The 17982-nt window shown below is 62.1% G+C and overlaps 1 protein-coding gene across 7 annotated transcripts in view; it reads right to left on the bottom strand.

Moving 5' to 3' along the window:
• Positions 1-740: 740 nt before the first annotated feature.
• Positions 741-17982, bottom strand: part of MYRF (myelin regulatory factor) — a 31037-nt gene continuing 13795 nt past the window's right edge. The window contains exons 4-27 of one of the 7 annotated variants that reach the window (XM_014792885.2): positions 16659-16720; positions 15440-15719; positions 14218-14468; positions 14003-14126; positions 12098-12293; positions 10933-11009; positions 10635-10745; positions 10129-10219; positions 9540-9740; positions 9113-9227; positions 8444-8553; positions 7607-7767; positions 7461-7533; positions 7087-7175; positions 6738-6806; positions 6258-6338; positions 6006-6091; positions 5700-5891; positions 5194-5445; positions 3502-3589; positions 3194-3268; positions 2709-2814; positions 1138-1212; positions 741-984 (exon numbers count right to left, since the gene is read on the bottom strand). In XM_014792885.2, the coding sequence (XP_014648371.2) occupies positions 904-984; positions 1138-1212; positions 2709-2814; positions 3194-3268; positions 3502-3589; positions 5194-5445; positions 5700-5891; positions 6006-6091; positions 6258-6338; positions 6738-6806; positions 7087-7175; positions 7461-7533; positions 7607-7767; positions 8444-8553; positions 9113-9227; positions 9540-9740; positions 10129-10219; positions 10635-10745; positions 10933-11009; positions 12098-12293; positions 14003-14126; positions 14218-14468; positions 15440-15719; positions 16659-16720 (3046 nt within the window). In that variant the 3' untranslated portion in view covers positions 741-903. Of the gene's footprint in view, positions 985-1137; positions 2815-3193; positions 3269-3501; positions 3605-5193; positions 5446-5699; positions 5892-6005; positions 6095-6257; positions 6339-6737; positions 6807-7086; positions 7176-7460; positions 7534-7606; positions 7768-8443; positions 8554-9112; positions 9228-9539; positions 9741-10128; positions 10220-10634; positions 10746-10932; positions 11010-12097; positions 12294-14002; positions 14127-14217; positions 14469-15439; positions 15720-16658; positions 16721-17982 lie in introns of those variants that run through there. The other 6 variants (XM_087422806.1, XM_014792886.2, XM_087422803.1 and 3 more) reach the window with 6 other exon arrangements.

Raw genomic sequence — 17982 nt, forward strand, 5'->3', positions numbered from 1 at the left:
ATCCACCCACCAGCCAAGACCAGCCTGCTGCCTTGCAGGGATTCCTGCTCCTCTGCTCAGAGAATGATGGGTCACTGACACTACTGTGAGCTCTAGAAGCTCCCAGGGGTCCAGGCCATGGGGCCACAACACCATCCGGGGGCTCACAGGGAACTTCCCAGATAGTCCAGGTTAATGAGTCCAAGGCTTACCTGGCCTGCTGGGCCTCACTGGTTCAGCCAGGCACTAAGTGTACATAAGGCACATGTCAGTCTCCAACCCATCCAGGGCTGGCTTCAGCTGTCCTGGGAGCTCCTGGAAGCCAAGTTCTCCCAGGGAGAAGAGAACTCCTGGGCCACACTTAAAGCATAGAAGTCCAAGTCCAGCGTAACAGTCAAACCCCAAAACGTCCACCACCTAGCTACCCCCCAGGGAGCAGCTTCGAGGGTAAGGGCTACCTGCCCTCCACCAACCCATGGGTCCAGCCAAGTCTCTTAGGGCTTGATCCATGTCTCAGCTGATCTCAAAGGTGGGCAGGTCCTCTCTCAAACAGGGGTGGCAGGGAGGGTGGGCTCTGGACAGTCACAGGCTTCCCCTTGCCTCCAGGGCACCTGAAGCCAGCCCTCCACCCACCCTATTTGCCCAGATGAGAACTGGTCCTGTCCTGGCCCCAGGAGGTCTCTCTCTGGCTCCCTCCGTGGTGTGTGAGGAGTGACCAGCAGGAACAGCAACTCCAGTGTGAGGACTTCCAGTGTCACCAGTCTCGGGGAGGGCCAAGCCTGGCTCAGTCTCTCCGAGGGAGTGCCAGTGAGCGGCAGAGAGCTGGCAGGAGGCAGGCTCCAGTGTAACACCATTGCATCCAGTGTGGAAGGGGCGCGCGGGGACGCCCGGGCCCTGGTGTGGCGCTGCCTTGAGGAAGGCAGCTCAGTCACACAGGCGGTAGAAGTGGAAGTAGTAGTCTGTGGCTGGCTGGACCAGGGCCTCCGCGCTGCAGTTGGCCTGACCCTGGGTGCAAGGGCAGTGGGAAGGGGTGAGGCAGCTCTGGGGGTGCCCCAAGTCCTGCCATGTGCTCTGCAAACCCTCCCATCCCTCCCCCAAGCCCCACCCTGAGATACAGGTGCCTGGACCTCTAGGGACAGGTGGGGTGTCCGAGCTCACCGGCAGTGCCACCCGGAAGTGGTAGGTGAATTCACGGAAGGACAGGATGGTTACTGGCCACTGGTGGGAAGTGCCCTGGAGAGAGAAGGGAGAGAGGGGTCAGGACAGCCCCTACCACCGTCCCAACCAGCATCCCTCTCGCCATGGCCTTGCAGCCCTGGGCTCTGTGGCAAGTTTTATGAAGGTAAAAGCAGAGAGGTCAGAGGGAGCACGTTCTGCTTTGGGGAGCAATGGCAGCCACCCTCTAGGCATACTCTGTGCCAGGTACCTACAAGTCCACAGCCATGTCCCCTGGCTCCTGCCTCCCTTCCCTTGTACCCATTATACTCCAGGCACATCCAAGTATTTCATTAACCCCATCCTCACCACAGCCCAATAAGGCGATGCTGCTTCTAGATGAGGGAACTGAGTTACTTGCCTAACATCACACGGTGGGCGTGCGACAGAGCTGGATTCACACCCAGGTCTGTCAGGCTCTCGCCCTTGCAGGGTAGTGTGGCGGCTGGCCCATCTCCTACCTGAGGCTTTGTCTTCGCCTCCGTACTGTGTGGTTCAGGCCTCAGCTCCCTGTCTACGGAGCATCCGGCCAGGCTCTCCCTCCACTCGGGTGCCCTCTCCTCTGAGGGGCTGTGGGGCCTGCTCCTTTTGAGGAGTCACTCACTCCATCCTCTACTCAGGTTACTCTCTGCCCCTCTTTTCTCCCCAGCTAGAGAGTGTTTTCTTGGAAGGGGAAGGCAAGGCCTGTGTGTACCCCACCTCTGTCTCCCCACAGCTGGTCCCAGCAGTGGGCCCGGGACAGAGGGGCCCCAATAGATATTTGTTGAATAAACACATGAATGGATGAGAAGAAATTCCCTTAACTTGTGCTGAGAGTCCCACCTTTGGGTCGCATGGCCAGTGAGGAGCTGGACAGTAACAGGGACCCAGCCGTTTGGCTCCCAGAGCAGGAGGTAGCCCTCTACATGTAGGCCAAGGGATCTTCCAAAATCGCAGCTCGAACCATGCTGCTTCCCCAGCCGGAGCCTGAGGTCCAGGGGTCTTTCCTGTCTCCCCTGACTCAGCCCTGCCAGCAGGCCATGCTCTTCCTGGCCTCCAGATCTCTGCACGTGCTATTCTCCTGGGACAGTGTCCTCTTTTCTCTCCCCAGCTGACCCCAAATCATCCTTGAAGTCTCATGTTAACTAAACATGGGTTTTTTGGGTGGCTGTCCTGACCCTGAGACCAGACCAGGTTAGCTGTCCCTGCCATGGACACCAGAGACACCCTCCCTGTCCCCACCACTGCAGTCATGCCAGGTTAGTCCTCATGGAGCTGCTTTCTTCCCTGGGGCTCTGTCAAGGCAGTGCCGGGGACAGGACAGAGCAGGGACAGGGCCAGAGATCCTCAGCAGTGAGGTACACGCATGCCTCCCTCCCCGGGGCGCAGAGGCCCAGGCCCTGAAGTGTCCCTTGTGGAGGTGCCTTCACTCTGACTCTGGGCTCCCTCCCCTCACCCGTTTGGGGGCCCAGCTGTGCCAGGGGAGAGGAAGCTCTGGGGCCTGGCTGGCCCACAGCTTCCCAGTTGCCCCCTACCTGGGTGTCCTGGTGGGTATGGAGGCTCTGCGGAGAGACCCCCTCCTCACATGGCTCCTCCTCTGACATGAGGCGGCACAGCACCACGGACACGGGAGACGAGGAGCTGGGGGAAGGCCAGTCAGCAGGGAGGTGGGGTTCCGAGGTCCTCAGCACCAGCCCCCTCCCAGCCAGCCCTCCACTCCACCTCCCCTGCCCGGCTGAAACAAGCCACCGACTCCCCACACAGCCTGAAAATGATGCGAAAGAGTCAGGGTCCCAGATGGCTACCAGCCCTTCCCCATCTACCATCCCACACAGTCTTCACACCCCTGGGAGGCTGCAGCCCATGTCACAGGAGGAGCTGAAGCCCAGAGACTGCCAGGGTCACACAGCCAGCGAAGCACGGAGCAGGCGATAAAGTTAGCATCCCTCCTTAGCCCCCGTCCCCAAGTTGCCTGGGACCACTGCATCCCTCCACTCCTCCACACCGGGGCAGCACTCACTTCATCTGCAGGGTCAGGCTGAGGTGCAGCGGGGTGCTGCTGCTGACGGGGATGTGGTAGGTGAAGTTCCCAGGCCTGAAAGGGCAATGCGGGCTCCTTAGCCCAAGGCCACCCTGCTGAAGCCCCCCACATCGACTCCTCAGCCCCCAGTCTATACTGGAGCCCTTCAAAGACCTAGAAAGGGGCTGCCCCACCTGGTGGGAGGAAGCTCCTCCCTGAGGAGGACAAGATCTGGACACCTGTACTGCCTGAGCTCATGTCACCTGAGGGAACCTGTCGTTGGGGTGAAGGGAGGGAGCCAAGCCCACCTGCAGGCATCCCCTGGAGCACAGTACTGGGAGGTGATGGGCATCGAATTTTCCAGCACCTGGATGGAGGTCAGGGAGGGCACTGGGTCTGCAAGGAGAGAGGCTGTTGGGGCAGGGAGGAGGGTAACAAGGCAGTACACAAATGAGAAGCAGCCAAGCCTTTCCTTGGCAGACTCGGATCACTCACACCTTAGTATGAAGAAGTTTCAGGTTATTCTTTCCAGACCCCCATAATGGCTGAGGTCACACCACCCTCTTCCCCAGCAGCCCTAGGACTAGCCAGTTCCCGTGCGCCTGAGGGCTGCCTCCTTGACGGAACCAGAACACCCAGGAGCAGGGATGGGTCTTCCATATCCCTCGCCAGGGCTGTAGAGGAGCCCGCTCTTCAGGCCCGTTCCTGATCGCGCACATCTCTTCCCAGCTCTGGGCTCAGTGATGTCAACTTGGTAGCTTGAAATCAGCCACGGTGGGAGTATTCACACACTCAAATCAGGGCTCCCCCCCTCGAAAGCCAACACACCACTGCTTGTGGCCTTGTCTGAACCCACCCACCACAGACTGGCTGGCTGGGTGGGACACAGGGTGGGGGAGACAAGGCTTTCTTGTTCATCTCAGTTCACCTACAGGCTTGCCGCTGCCTGACCATCCCACCCAGGAAGGGGAAGCTGGGGTCACTAGCCACTGAACACCTGCTGGACCTGGTACCTTTTCAGCTCTGTGAGGCACCCAAGGACCCCAGCAGGACCCACAGTGCCCCACGGGGCCATGGACAGGCATCAGATACAGACAAGATGGAAAGTGCCCTTCGCACTTCTAGGCAAACTCCCACTGTCCTTCAGAGACTCAACTCCAGTGTCACTTTCCTGATCCTTCCTTGATCACCTCCCCCCCCAGCTTCGACTGAGTGCCCCCCCAGGTGCCAATCTACCCCTGCGTCCCCTTGGAGCCTCACATACTGCTGTGTTTTCATGTCTGTGAGCTCTCTGGGGACAGCGCATGTGTGTCTTCATCACCCCCAGTGCCTGATACAGAGCCAGCCATGGAGCAGAGACCCAGGAAACAGCTGTCTGGTGAGCATCCACCCTGTGCGGTTCCCCCATCACTTTGAACTTCAGTCTCAGCAAGCCACAATTCCGAAGCTTTTTTTTTTTTTTTTAAGCCACAAAACCCATCAAATGAAAGTTGACGAGGAGGCCCAATGCCCAGAGCAGAACTGCCAGGTTGAAGGCAGCCCCTGGGGCACCTCGGAGGAACCCAGTTTGAAAACCTCTGCAATAAAGCGTTCTCTAGCTTTGTTAAAACCAAAGGTTTGAGGTTTGGAAAAATCGGGGGGACCCTGTACGGCACCCTCCTTGCCCTGGCATGGTGACATAGAAGGAGCCAGGCCCTGGAGTCAGGCCGACTTGGGGTCAAATCCCAGCTCTGCTGCTCACAAGTTGTACAACCCAGGGCAAGTCACTGCACCTGAGGCTCCGTCTCCTCGTCTGAACAACAGGGACAATTCCTGTCTTGCAGGAGTGTTGTGAGGATGAAACGAGGCTCCTGGCCTGATTCCTGGTACTTAGTAACACTCAGCAAACGTCTGTTGACTCACGGTTCTGCACCCTGGCCTTCATGCGACTGGGCTGAAATGGGCCCTGGCCAGTGAGCCTTGCTGGGCTGGGCTGAGAGGGGTGGGGGCAGAGCATGTACCTGACTGGCCCCGGGCCTGAGTGGGCTGAGCAGGGCTCAGGCCAGGCTGGGGGGCTCCTCGGCGGGCCCGGCCATGGAGACCGAGGCTGGGGCCGTTCTTGGCTTTGCCCTGCCCCCCAGGGAAAGGGACTGCAGGGCTGGCCACAGGCTCTGAGCTCTTTGGATGCTTGAAGTGGCCAATGCCATTGGCTGACAGGCCCCAGGACTTGGCTCTGATGTTGGTGACTGGCAGCAGGGCCATCTGACTGGGGCCTGTGGATAGAACCAGGGACAGGTTGAGAAGAGGGAACTGGCTGCCTCCTGCCCGGCTGTCTCTAGGGCCTCACTGGACTCTGGGTGACCCCCATCTGTCTCCTGGCCCCCTCAGGGGGAACCCCCCCCCCCAGTCTTTCCCAAGATCCTCATTCTAGGCTCCAGGAGACCCTCCCACCAGTGAGTTTTGGGGGCCTTTCTCTGGACTCATGCAAAACGCCCCCAACCCAAGCGTGGCCCTGAGATAGCCATACCTGAGTGGTTGGTGGAGGGGCTGGGACTGGGGCTGAGACCATGGCCGGGGTTAAAGCTGGGACCAAGACTAGGGTCACTGGTAGGGCTGGAGGTGGGTGCGGAGCAGCAGATGACTGGGCAGGGGTGGCTGGAGCACAGGTCCAAGATGCGGATGGCTGGACCTGGGGCCGAGCTGGTCAGGCCGGTGGTAACTGAGGAAGGAAGCCAGCGGCTGTATGAGCCGGAGGGGAGCGGCAGAGACCCCCACCCAGAACACAGCCACCTCTCCCCCATCCCTTATCTCCAGACCCACCCCACGTACGCACCCAGCAGCAAAGAGGGCTGGGTGCCTGGCAGCCCGGTGGTCACAGGGGACTGTCGGAGCTGAGTGGTCCCAAAGCTCTGGCTGGACCTGCTGGGGAAGGGTGGGCTGAGCTCAGAGGGGCTGGGAGAGCCTGAGCGGGGAGGCCTGGGAGTTCCAGAGAAGCAGGCAGGGCAGGAGGAAGTGAACAGGGTAGGCAGGAAGAAGGGCCGCAGGAGCCAGAGGCCAGAGGACGGGGCTTGGTCCAGACACGTACCATGGGCACATGGCCTCACTCCCCCCAGGGTGCTGGGGCCGGAGCAGGGCCAGAAGACAGGAAGTGGACACGGCAAAAGAGCTAAGGGGCAGCAGAGAGGAAAGGGGGGGAAAGGCGCAGAGGAGGAGAGAAAGAGAAGACACAGTCAGAGATGGCCCAGGAGCTGAGGGTGACAGTGGGCAGAGCCCAAGGCCCCACCCTGGCCCTCCTTCCCCCCACCCCATTCCAACCTGGGCCGCTCAGATGCCCCCTGACTCTCAGAGGCCCAGCTACCTGGAGGAGCACTGAGTAGGCCACAGAGCAACATCGGCTTCAGCAGGGACTGGGAAACAGCTGCCCCCTCTAGGGAGGCCCTCCCACCTACCCCTGCAAGCCTCCAGCAGGCTGAGACCCTGAGGTGGAACCCCTTTAGAGGACACGGCCTCCTTGGCTCCTCTGGCCCTGGGCGGCCCACCGAAGCCCCGCCTGGCCCAGACGTACCCATCAGTTTCCACCAGGTCCTCCTCGGTGCGCAGGCTCAGCACATACAGTGTGGACATGGACACCACGCTGGGAGCCACAGCAAAGGGTCATGGTTAGAGCTGGAGCCACCGTCCAGCGCCCATTCTCTAGGGCAGGGCCTGTGGTCCTTGGCCCCAGGGGCTGGGCTCCCAGGTGTAAACCGGTCTCCCCAGCCCCAGAGGGACAAGACAGAACAAGACAGCCCACTCCTTCCCCAAGACCTCAGCCACTTGGTCTCCCAGGTCACATCTTCCTCTCCCCCAGGCCTGGGCCTGTGGCAGCTCGACTGCCCCAGCCAGCCACCCCCAGAGCCTGGGGGACAAGTCACCTGAAGGCCATGACCACCACCAGGGCAATGATGGTTCCCTGCAGGAAGCGCTGGCTGATGCAGGCCTGGTCTGGGACCACAGACGATGACTGAGGACCAAGAGGAAAAGGGGAAGAAGCAGAAAAAGTCCAGACTTAGGGAGCCCATGGTCTATCCACTGCGGGCTCTGCTGGATTGGGGACGCCAAGGTCTACTCACTCCCTTGGTGGGGCAGAGGGCGAGAAGGAGAAACTGGGGGCTGGCGGGGCCAAAGGGTCATGAGGGGAGGGGAAGCGCTTGGCGTCAGTGAGCCTGGAGAGATGCAAGCGAAGGGAAGACTATGGGGGATGAGGAAGCCCCTGGTCTACCTGCCCTCCATCCCTGCCCACCCTCACCTTGCTGGCCACCTTGGGGGGCCTCTTCTTGTGAGGGACGCTGCCTGCCCGGCTGAACTGGCTCCCTGCATGGCTACAGCAAGAGAGCCAGGGTCAGAGGTGCCTCTGGGAAGGGGGTCTTGCCCTCCCCAGCCCCGCGCCCCCACCTGAAGGCGCCCGAGCTGCCAGTGGACTTGAGGCTGTCGAGTCGCCGCAGTTTGGCTAGCTTGTGGCTCCAGCGCTCCAGCTCGTCAATGCGCGTCTCCAGGTTGTCGGTCAGCTTGCACAGCTCCTTCACAGCACCCACGTTCTCCATGAAGATGCGCTCCTGCCGCGGCCCGTGGGCCAGTGTCGAGGGCACAGTCAGCCTCTGGGAGCCCCAGGCTACAGGCCCGTCGGGGAGCAGGAGAGGAGCCCCTCGAAGCTTCCCTACTCAGGCCAGCCTTTCCTGCAGTCCGGCCTCAGCTACCACGGCTCCCTGTGCCTGCCTCCAAACGGCATCCCCACCTCTGCACCTTTGCTCGGGCCATCCGGCCTGCCTGAACAGCGCCCCCCATCTCCCCCCTCTGATGAACATGGAGTCTCAGACTTCAGCACTTTACTCTTCAGCAGAGGCCAAAGCATACTAGATGCTCCTTGGTGCCCAGCCTCCTGCCAGGTAAGTTACAAACATCATCCTCACAATAAACCACACATGTGAGCTGTGCAGTAACCGCATGAAACGGTCTTGGTGGTTACTGTTATTCCCCTCCCTTTGCAGAGAAGGAAAATGACCCTCAGCGAGGCTGCTGTTGCCCTTGATCACACAGCCATAGAGTTTCAGTCCCCAGCTCGCCCCTGAATGCTCTCCCCCTTCCCTAGGGAGGCAGCATGAGAGAGGACTGGGCTGCTCCTGCTTCTGCACTTCAGTGCCCCACCCCCACGGTCTCTATGGAGGAGGTGAATGCCCTCTAGCTGGCACCCCCTGCCCCTTGGGCCCCTTCCAGTTCCTCCACCCTGCAGACCTTGTTCACCACCAGGAAGTTCTCTATGGTTTTCCCATTGGCAAAGACCACGTCTCCAGTGTCCTTCACAGCCTCAGGCAGGATCTCCTTCACCTCCTGGGCAATGACACCTGGGGAAGGACAAGCCAAGTGTGTGTGTGTGGGGGGGGTGACCACCCACAACACCCTAATGTAAGGAGGGAGCAGGGATTGGAGAGGGCGCAGTTCTGGGGGCTAGAGATTTGGGTTCCAAGGAGCCTTGAAGCAGGGGGCTTCCACGTCCCATGGAAGTGTTCACAGGGTCGCGGTTCCAGGGGTCAAGGTATGGGTTCCCCGGGCTGAGGGGAGAGGTGGATTCCTGGGCGTAAGGGATCCAGGAGGACGAAGGCAGGATTCATCTAGGGCGCCAAAGGGTGAGGATGCCAGGACCACGATTCCCGGACTTCCAGGGTCAAGGGGCAAGGTGCCCGGGACCTGGGAAGACGCGATTTCCCAGGGGCTGAGGGGCGGGACTTCTAGAGGGCGGGATTCCCGGGGACGCAGTTCCAGGAGTCAAGGGGAGGGCCTCCTGGGAGTAGGGTTTCCAGAGGACAGGGAGACAGAACTGCCAGAGGACAGGGGCGGGGTTCCTGAGGGCCGAGGTTACTGGGTTCCTGGACCCCAGAGCCATCTGCACAGGCCGGTCCCTACCCGTCTCTGGCGCCGCGGTCGCCTCGATGCCGGCGCTGGCGGCAAACTCCGGCTTGTATCTGTAGTGCACCAGTCGCATGCGCGAGATCCTCTTCAGCTGCTCGGTGGTGTCCACCTGCGCGGGAGCCAAGGCCGAGACTGAACCCCTCCCCTCCTGGGCCCGTCAAGAGCGGGCCCCGGAGCCCTGGAGGGCGGCAGCCCCGAGGCTGTAGTGTGGAGGGGAGACCCTGCGACCTGGGTCCCGTGATGCAGAGATCCAGGGCCTGCCTTCCCCTCCACCTTCCCCTGCAGCCCCGCCCCATCCACGAGCCCCGCCCACGCAAGCAACCCCGCCCCTCGCAGCCCAACCCTGCCCCCAGCCCCTCCCGCTCGTACCTCGGCTCGCCCCGCCCACATCCCCGCCCCTCGCCCACAGCCCCGCCCCCACCTCCTGCACGTGCTCCTTGGCCCGCAGGTCTGAGGGGTGCATGAGCGAGCCCATGACCTTGACGTTGCCGTGCACCACCAGCGCCTCGTCGGGCCGGTCCGTGTTGATGCCCACACGGCCATGGTGGAAGACGGTGTCGGGCACTTGCGCCCGCTGCCACAGCACGTCGCTGTCACTCTCAAACTGGCCAGGGTTGGATGCCTAGCGCGAGTTGGGCTTGGATCAGTCCTGAGGGATGGGGGCCTGCGGCGCCCTGGGAAAGGGGGAAACCCCGCAGCTACCCCTCCAGCTCCAGCCAGGGATCCTCACCCCAACATGCCCAACTTAAACTGTCCCTCCCATTGTGGCAACTGTCAGTCACTTGTGGGATCTCAGAAGGCTACCAGGTCTTGTCCACCTCCATGCTTTTCTGTGACGGAGACACTGCAGCCCAGAGAGGGTGGGAGTCTTGCCCAAGGCCACACAGCCAGCGCTTAGCAGGATCAGCACTCCAGCTCCTGACTCCCCAGTACCCCAGTATTTCTCCTGGGTGCTGTTCCTCCCAACTCTGGGGAGGCCTCTCAACCCCCTGGGAGGAGGTGGCCCTCACCCGCACGATGATGCGCTCCGAGATCTGGGCGGCCAGCGTGTAGTTCTGGTTCTGCGCATGCGCCTGGAGGGCCACCACCAGCATGAAGTACCTGGGGCACACGGGGGTCTTAGAGGCACCCAGGGTCCTGCACCACCTGCCCCTGCCCCCCGGCCACCCTTACCGGATGTACACGGCACAAAACGGCCCACTCAGTCATCTCTCCCAGTCTCCCAGCACCCCCAGGAAATGGGCATTAACAGCTCATCCTATAGAGGAGGAACCTGAGTCTCCACTAGGGGGCAGAAATTCCCCAGGGCCCACAGCTAGGAAGCCACAGAGCTGGTCCTTAATCCAGCAGCCAGGCTTCTGCTCTCCCATCCTCAAGTCAATTAAGGGCTCTGAGTCTCAGGTCCCTCATCTGCAAAATGGGTCAGTCCACGGGACTCTGTGCTACACAGGGTGGTGTCTTCCTGCTTCTCCTCCTCAGAAATGCAGGGCCTAGGGGCAGGGTCCAGCCTGCTCACCTCTGGTCAGGGTTGGGCTTGCCCTTCTTGCGCATGTTGTTGGCAGTGGTCTCGCTGAAGTGCAACCGCCCCACAGTCACCTTCGTGACCTGCTCGGGGGGCAGATTGACCCTGCAGAGGAGGGACAGGGTACTCAGGGGGCAGGGAGGGGGGCTTCGGAGAGCCAGGCCACAGGGGGGCACCAGGTTAGGAGTGTGTGGCAGGTAAGCACTGTGGGTATCTGCGTGGCTCCCCTCAGCTCCCAAGCCAGCTCCAGGGTCAGCCCTCTCAACCACTAGCGATGGGGTCAGACACTCACGTGACGGGGTTGAAGGGGCGCTTGCTCCGGTCTGACTGAGACTGCTCGATGTTGATGGACTGGTTCAGGGCCTCCAGCTGGGGAGCAGCAGAGCCCAGTGGCACCTCAGGACCCCAGCTCCCCACCTGGTTCTGCCCCCCTTTAGCCTCAGCCCAGGCCTGGCCCAGCTGGAGCTCATGAGGAAAGGGGGGCACCACCCTCCCCTCAGCCTCTTTCCTCACAAACTCAGGTGCCTTCTCATATGTAGCTGCACACCCACATCGCCCCCCCTCGCGTGCACCCACACACACATACACACACTCCACAGTCACCCTCACAGCCCCCACATCCACACCCACACTCCCCCATCTCTGAGCACACACCCCAAACCGGCCTCCATAAACACTCCCTCACACCCAAACCCACTCACTCCCCAGACCTTCTCCAACACCCACACCCCCTCAACCCCTCCACCAGCACTGGCTGAGCCGCCATGCCGAGGCGTCAGGCCCCTCACACAATTAAGAAGACACATCCGGCCATGCCCCCAGGGGAGCTCATGGTCTCAAAATCAACGGCCACTGTGGTTGTGCTGGGGGGGGGGGCACAGGGGAGTGGCCTCTAAGGTGAAGGTTAAGGAGCAGTCAGCCAGGAGAGGAGGGAGGGCATGGGTGTTCAGAGGGCATCCTGGAGAAAGGGAGCCGCCAGAGGGAAGGCAGGGGCCATATCTGGGGCCCAGCAAATGGCAGGGCTGGTGTCAAGGGCTGGATCCCGAAGGCCTTTGCGGGCTTTGCCGGGAGGGCACCGGGGGCCTTGGAAGAATGGCGAGTGTTGTGCCCACCGTGTCTCAGGTGGAGCATGAGTCGGGAGCTCGAGTGGAAGCTGCTGTAGGCATTCAGACGAGGAGGGGGGTTGGCCTGGTCCAGTCAGAGGCAGAGGGGAGGAGAGGGGTAGACCAGGTGGAGGGATGTTCCGCGGGGAATAGCAGGGCCCGGTGCACGATGAGGTGAGGGCAAGCAGGCCCCTGGATTTATGGCTTGGGTAACCAGGGCCCTGGAGCCCCATTCCCTGAGAGGGGAGCCCAGAGTGGGGGCAAGTTCACAGGGAGTTCATTCTGGGATGTGGAGCTCCCCCAAGCCTTCCTGGCCCTCCTGCCCAGCCCTCCCTGCCGAGCCCCCAAACCTGCCTTCACTCCGTGCAGCTTCAGGTAGAAGCAGTCAAGGGGCTTGAGGCCTTCGGGGGTCTTGACGTACTTGGGCTCGCCCAGCATGCCAATGTACACGGTCACCTGGAAGTGGTTCTTCTTCTGGCACACGAAGGCGTCATCGCCCACCGAAAAGTTGAAGCCCTTGTCGGCGTCCACGCGGTAGGTGAGCATGGGCCTAGGGGCAGGGGAGGGCGTTCACTCGAAGCCCCCCAAGCGGGGCCCGGAATGTCGGTCCCTCCTTTATGCCCGCATTCCAAAGCAATTTCCTATCCGGGACCCCCAGATCCTCAAACCACTCATGGGGCTGCCTCCACTTCTCAGAAATGGAAACTGAGTCCCCAGAAGGATTTGAGCTCAGGGTGGCCAACTCCTCAGTCAATATTCTTTCCTCTACATGCCTGAGACCACCCCGCCCTGGTGATGGGGGAGGCAGGGCAGAACCCTTGAGGCCCACCAGATGGGAGGGAACTCCTGAGGGGGGGGCTTGACGGCCCCTCACCACACTTGACTCCATCCCAGAACACAGCCTGAAGCCCCCTCCCTCACGGGAGATGGGGTGAGAGGGGATGCGTCTGCGGAGCCTCACTGCGCCTGACAGCTGGTTGCTATGGAAACGGTGGAACCAGGCGCCGGCTCTGCACTGGCCCAGCCCCTGCCCACCAGCTTGCTCAAGCCCCTAGACGTATTCATTCTGACTCCTCCGTCTGCCTGGGTCGGGAGAGGGGCACTCTAGGCAGCCTGGACTCGGCCTCAGTTTACCCATCTGTTGCTGGGAAAGTGTTCCAAGTCTGGACCCTTTGGGGGACCTCCAGGTGGCAGGAAAGGGGGCAACTGTTGGCCCACCCTCACCCAGGTCTCCAGGCACGAGGAGTGTCTCCGCTGGGCAGGGAGAATGTTTCCAAACTTGTGAAGAGAGGCTTTTCGGCCTGGCTAATGTCTCCAGGAAGGCCTGGGGCTCACCACTTCTCGCTCTCGGGGTTCCACCCACCTGCCTGCCCCAGGGGAACACCCAGGAAGAACCTGGGCCACACTGGGGGCCTCAGCTGCCAGCTTCCTGGCCTTGGGGCCTGGGGTGGCAGGGCTGGCCCAAGAAGTGTAGGAGTAAGAGTGGGGGTTCTCACCAGGCCACAGGGGCTGGATCCCCAAAGACCTCCCCCCAAGCCCTGGCAGGGCCTCAAGGGACCCTTCAGCTGCCACAGCAGCTAGACCCCCCAGCCCTGAGGGCTTCTGGCTAAGAATCCCACAGAGCCTGGGGTGCCCAACTCCAGGAGGCTGGTCTCAGCCATGAGAGGGCCCCAGCCCAGCCACCCTGCCCAGGCCTGGCAATGTCCAAGGTGAGTTGAGGGGAGCCACACTCTCACCCGGCAATGGCCTTCTGTGGGAGTGGGGGAGTGGTCCCAGAGTGCTCCTGGCCAGAGCGGGGAAGCTAAACCCATGTGGGTGCTGAGGGAGAGCTAGGAATGCCCTGGCAGCCTCTGACCCAGTCCTCCCCCACCCCCTCGCCCCTCCTCCACAGGGAGGGGGCTGGAAGGGCCCTGCGGACGCTCAGCTTCCTGCTACCTTCCTGGAATGCCGAAGGAGAAGTGGAGGAGGTGGAGGGGAAGGAGGAGCCAGAAAACACCCATCCACCCACTTCTCTCTGACTCGGCCCCCACCAGCCCCTCCTTGGCCGACACTACCTTCTTAAGGAGGCCTCGGGCTGGCCCGGGAGTCAGGAACCCTGAGTGCCAAGCCTGGCTCTGCCCTGAGCTTGTCTGCTCTTCTGTACAACGGGACCATCTTGTACCCAGTGTGTTCCCAGGCCCTGCTCTAGGTCCGTGACGCCAGGGCTGGTGGGCGCCGGGTGGGGTGGCCAGGAGAGGTGGGGAGTGGCAGGCCACTCACAGCTCCTTGTAGTTCGCGTCATATAGTGTGGCCCACTTGTTCTGCTGATGTGGTTGCCACTTGATGGACTGGTAGTTGGGGTCCAGGTAGGAGCCACTGAGACTGTCATTGTCCTGCAGGAGACCTGGAGGGAGGGAACGCCCATGTGGGCCCAGGCCCCACTCCCCACCTTGAAGAGTGGGCCCCCAGCAGGGTCGAGCAGGCCAGCCATGTACCTGGTGAGGGGGCACCTGGTGGGTGCCAAGGCGGCGTCTGGACCCGGGCAATGCTGAGAGGCAAGGAGCCGGGGCCGGGTGAGAGGGGGCCCTGGGAAGGCCAGGGTGGGGATGGGGCTCGAGCAGGGTGTGGGGGCAGGGCCGTCACGGTCCCGGGCTCCTGTTTGATCATTCCATTCAGCATCTGGGCATTGAGGGTGTTAGGGGGTGATTCGGAGTGCTTCCTCTTCTTGGAGGGATGTGTGGGGAGCCTGGAGGGACAGAGGTGTGAGCCATGGGGGGCTGGCTCTCCCTGAGCACCCCACACTGGGCAGTAACCACCCTCCCTTCTCCCCCCTGTTATGGCAGGATATGCCCAGCCAGTGGATACCTTCTGCGGGAAGCCTGCGGGCTTTGCCTCCTCAGGGCTCCCCCATCAATCACTCTGGTTGTCATTCTCTGTTTTTGTCACCCCGCCCTAACCCCCTGACTGTGAAATCCCCAGGAGGGCAGGAGCCACACCTGACTTGTCTGTGTCCCCATCACGCCCAGCAACGGGCCTGGTGCACAGAGTGCTCAGAATCGTTGGTGGAATGAAAGAGTCGGTCCCTTCCCTGTGGTGTCACTCTCAGTGTCACCCTTTATATGCTGAGAAGGAGAGTTTTGGGGAGGGGGCTGAATATTTGGGGGGCTGCACAGCACCCCTTCCCCTTCTGGTTTACAAAAAGTTTTGGCAGTGGAATCTTTCCTGGAACTCAATCTTTCGTGAACTCTCAATGTGTAAAACAGATAAAAAGACAATTCCGCACATTGGTGTCAGAGCCGGGAGCTTGGGTCTACACATAGAACCTCCTCAGGAACCCGAGGACTCCACGAGATGGCTGGAGTCGCCGGGGTCTGAGTAAGGGGACAGCCCTGGGTTCAAGTCCTGGCTGTGCCTCTTCCTGGTTCCACGACCTGGGCCAGCGTTTCCCCCTCTCGGAGCCTCAGTTTACCTATCTGGGCAATGGGGTGGCCGTGCCCACCAAATAAGGCAGTCGTGAGCACTTAGCCATGGCTGTAAGTCCCCGACACGTTGCTGGGCACAGATACATATGCCGACCCCCATCTCCGGGGGTCAGGGCCTTCTGTCCTTCCTGGATTCATCCCTGTCCCTACCTCCATCTCTGCCCTGCTTGCTGCTGCCCTGATCCCGCCTCTTGCCCCATCTTCCCACCCTCAGGGGTGGCTGCCCATGTCTTACTCAGCTCCATGTTGCTGGAGCAGCTGGTGTAGCATCTGGGACTGCTGGGTGTGATGGAGATCGGCGGGCACTAGCCCCTGCCCCATGGCAGCGTAGGGGGGCATCGGGGGCTCGGCCTTCATGTACAGGTCCCGCTGCAGGATGGGGTAGTGAGGTGGGGGCGGTGGGGGCGGCGGGGGTCCTGGCAGGTGGGCTGGAGGTGGGGGCGGGTGCTCCAGGCGGGAGGGCACTCCCACGTGGCATAGGGTCTCAGGGGTTATGGTGCGCAGGAGATGGGGGTCTGCGGGAGAGACGGGAGTGGGCGTCAGAGACCTACCTCACTCCGGGCCCGGAGGCACCAGCTCTCCCCAGGACAGAGCCTCCTGGTTCCCACCCCGTCCTGGGCCGAGCCTGGGGGCTGCCCTCCCACCGACCTCACGGGGGAGGAGGCTTGGGCAGCCCAGAGGCCGGCCACTAGAGGCCTGGGCAGGGAGGCAAGACCCTGTCCAGGGGATGGGCAGCCTTTTGCCCCATCCTAGCCAGTTCCTTCCTTCCAGGCCTGGCCCAGCTCCCTAGAGGGGGTCCCACATCCCAAAGTTCTCCTCCAGCTCCTCTGCGGCCTGATCCTCCTCTGGGCCTCAGGAAGGAGTCTCCTGAGACCCCCAGTACAGTCCTGCGGGGGCCCTCCTCCCTCTGGCAGCCCCTCTACTGGGCTCCCAGGGGCCAGCCCCCCAGCCTGAGGGGGGAGGCCCCGCTCCCTTTGTTGCCCAGGAGGCATTCCAGAGATGTTTTTGGTAAGATAAACAGAACTCTTGACCCCTCTCTGTGCTGTGGGGAGACAGCTGCCTGCGAGCCTTCTACTCCTGGCCACCTGGGGGCCGCTGCACCCCTGAGCACCCCCCAAGGTGAGGTGGGCACGGCCGCCGCGAGGCCTATGCTCAGGCTGCACCCCCGGCCTTCCCTAGCCGTCCACTTACCGCCGAAGGGCGCGTCCATGATGGCGCAGGCGGGCAGGCGGGTGGCATCACCGGCAGGGACACTTGCTCAGAGGCAGGCCTGGGCTCCCCACCCACCCGTGGGGAAACAATAGCCAGCGCCCGGGAGTATTTGACCAGCGATAATCTGGGCCTGTTGGGCGGCCGCTGGCCCCCTCCCTCCCTCACTCCCTCCCTTCCCGATAAGGCCGCCCCAACCACTTGCCCAAACCCCAGAGGGGGAGGGCGGTGCCCACTGGACTCACCATTCACCTGCTGGGGGGAGTAGGCCTCGGAGCCCGAGTCTGGGGGGGAGTCCGGCAGCGTGCTGCAGGAGTGAGAGGAAGGGACTGCTGGACGGGCAGCTCAGCCCCTGCCTTCAAGCCAGACAGCTCCTCTGCGGGGCAGGGTCCCAGCGACCCCAGAGGCCAGAGGCATCACGGTCTCCTCACACCTACCCTTAGGGGCAGTTCTCTGTACGAGCCGCCGTGGGGGGCCTGGCAGGGCACGAGGCTGAGTTGTGGGTGGGAGTCCGTGGGCTCCTGCCCAGCATCCCCTCAGACCTACTGGGCCCTTGGGGGCCAGTAACCAGTGTCCCTGAGAATGGCAGATTCAAGCACACCCTCCTTGGACCTAGGGGCCAGGTCGGCTCCTCCCTTCCTGCACCCACTGAAGCTCCACTTCCTGGAATCGCAGGGCCCTAGGGGCTGGACCTGGGGAGCTTTAGCGGGGCGCTGGGGGGCTGCCCTACCACGGGCAGGTGTGGGCTGGGCAAGGAGCCAGCTCCGCCGGGCCTGGGTTTATTTTTTTCTGGGTTTTGTTTTATCAGTGGTTCGGGCAAAAAAACAAACTCAACTCTCAGAGGTCATCACGTCCTGAGTGAACCCTGCGTTCGCCCAGTGAGGGGGAGGCTGCAGCCATGCCGGGGTCCAGCTCTTTGGCCATCCTGGTCCCCACATCTGGAGAGACTGCCCACCACGGTGCCCAGGCAGCTGCCCGAGGCAGCCGAGCCGTCATGGACATGGCTCTGGGCTGACTCCAGAGTCCCAGTGGGACAAGCCACCCACCCAACCCCGCAGGCCGTGTGAGGATGACAGAAGAAAGTGCTGGGGCCTCAATCCTTGCCGCAGCCCTCAAGGCCTGGCGGGCTGACCGCATGTCCCCAGCTCGGCGTCCACCACCTGCTCCCTGCACTTCCCTCACAGTGGCCTTGGCTTTCTCAAGTGTGTCAAGGTCTTCCACACCCTCCAGTCCCTGCTATCAAATGCCCCAGAATCCATAGGACCCTGGGGTCTTTCCTCATAACTCCTCACGGTGCTCATCAGTCCTCAATTTGGTGATCTATTGATTAATACCTCCCTCCCCGACTAGACCACAGGATCCACTGCAGGGGGGTGGGCACATCTCGTTTACCATCCAGAGCACGGCCTGGCAGGGGCACAGGCAGTGAGAGGCTGCAGGTCCCTCCCTGGAGCAGCCCCAGCCACAGCATCTCCATGTGGCTCTGATCAGGCCCTGTCTCTCTAAATCCTGCTGTGAGGGGTGGCCGAGCTTTCCTCGCAGGCAGGCTGGTTTTGGGGTCCCCCAGGA

The sequence above is a fragment of the Ceratotherium simum genome, chromosome 34 (genome assembly GCF_057802395.1).
Source record: "Ceratotherium simum simum isolate JZ-2026a chromosome 34, ASM5780239v1, whole genome shotgun sequence".
In the NCBI taxonomy this organism is placed as follows: Eukaryota; Metazoa; Chordata; class Mammalia; order Perissodactyla; family Rhinocerotidae; genus Ceratotherium; species Ceratotherium simum.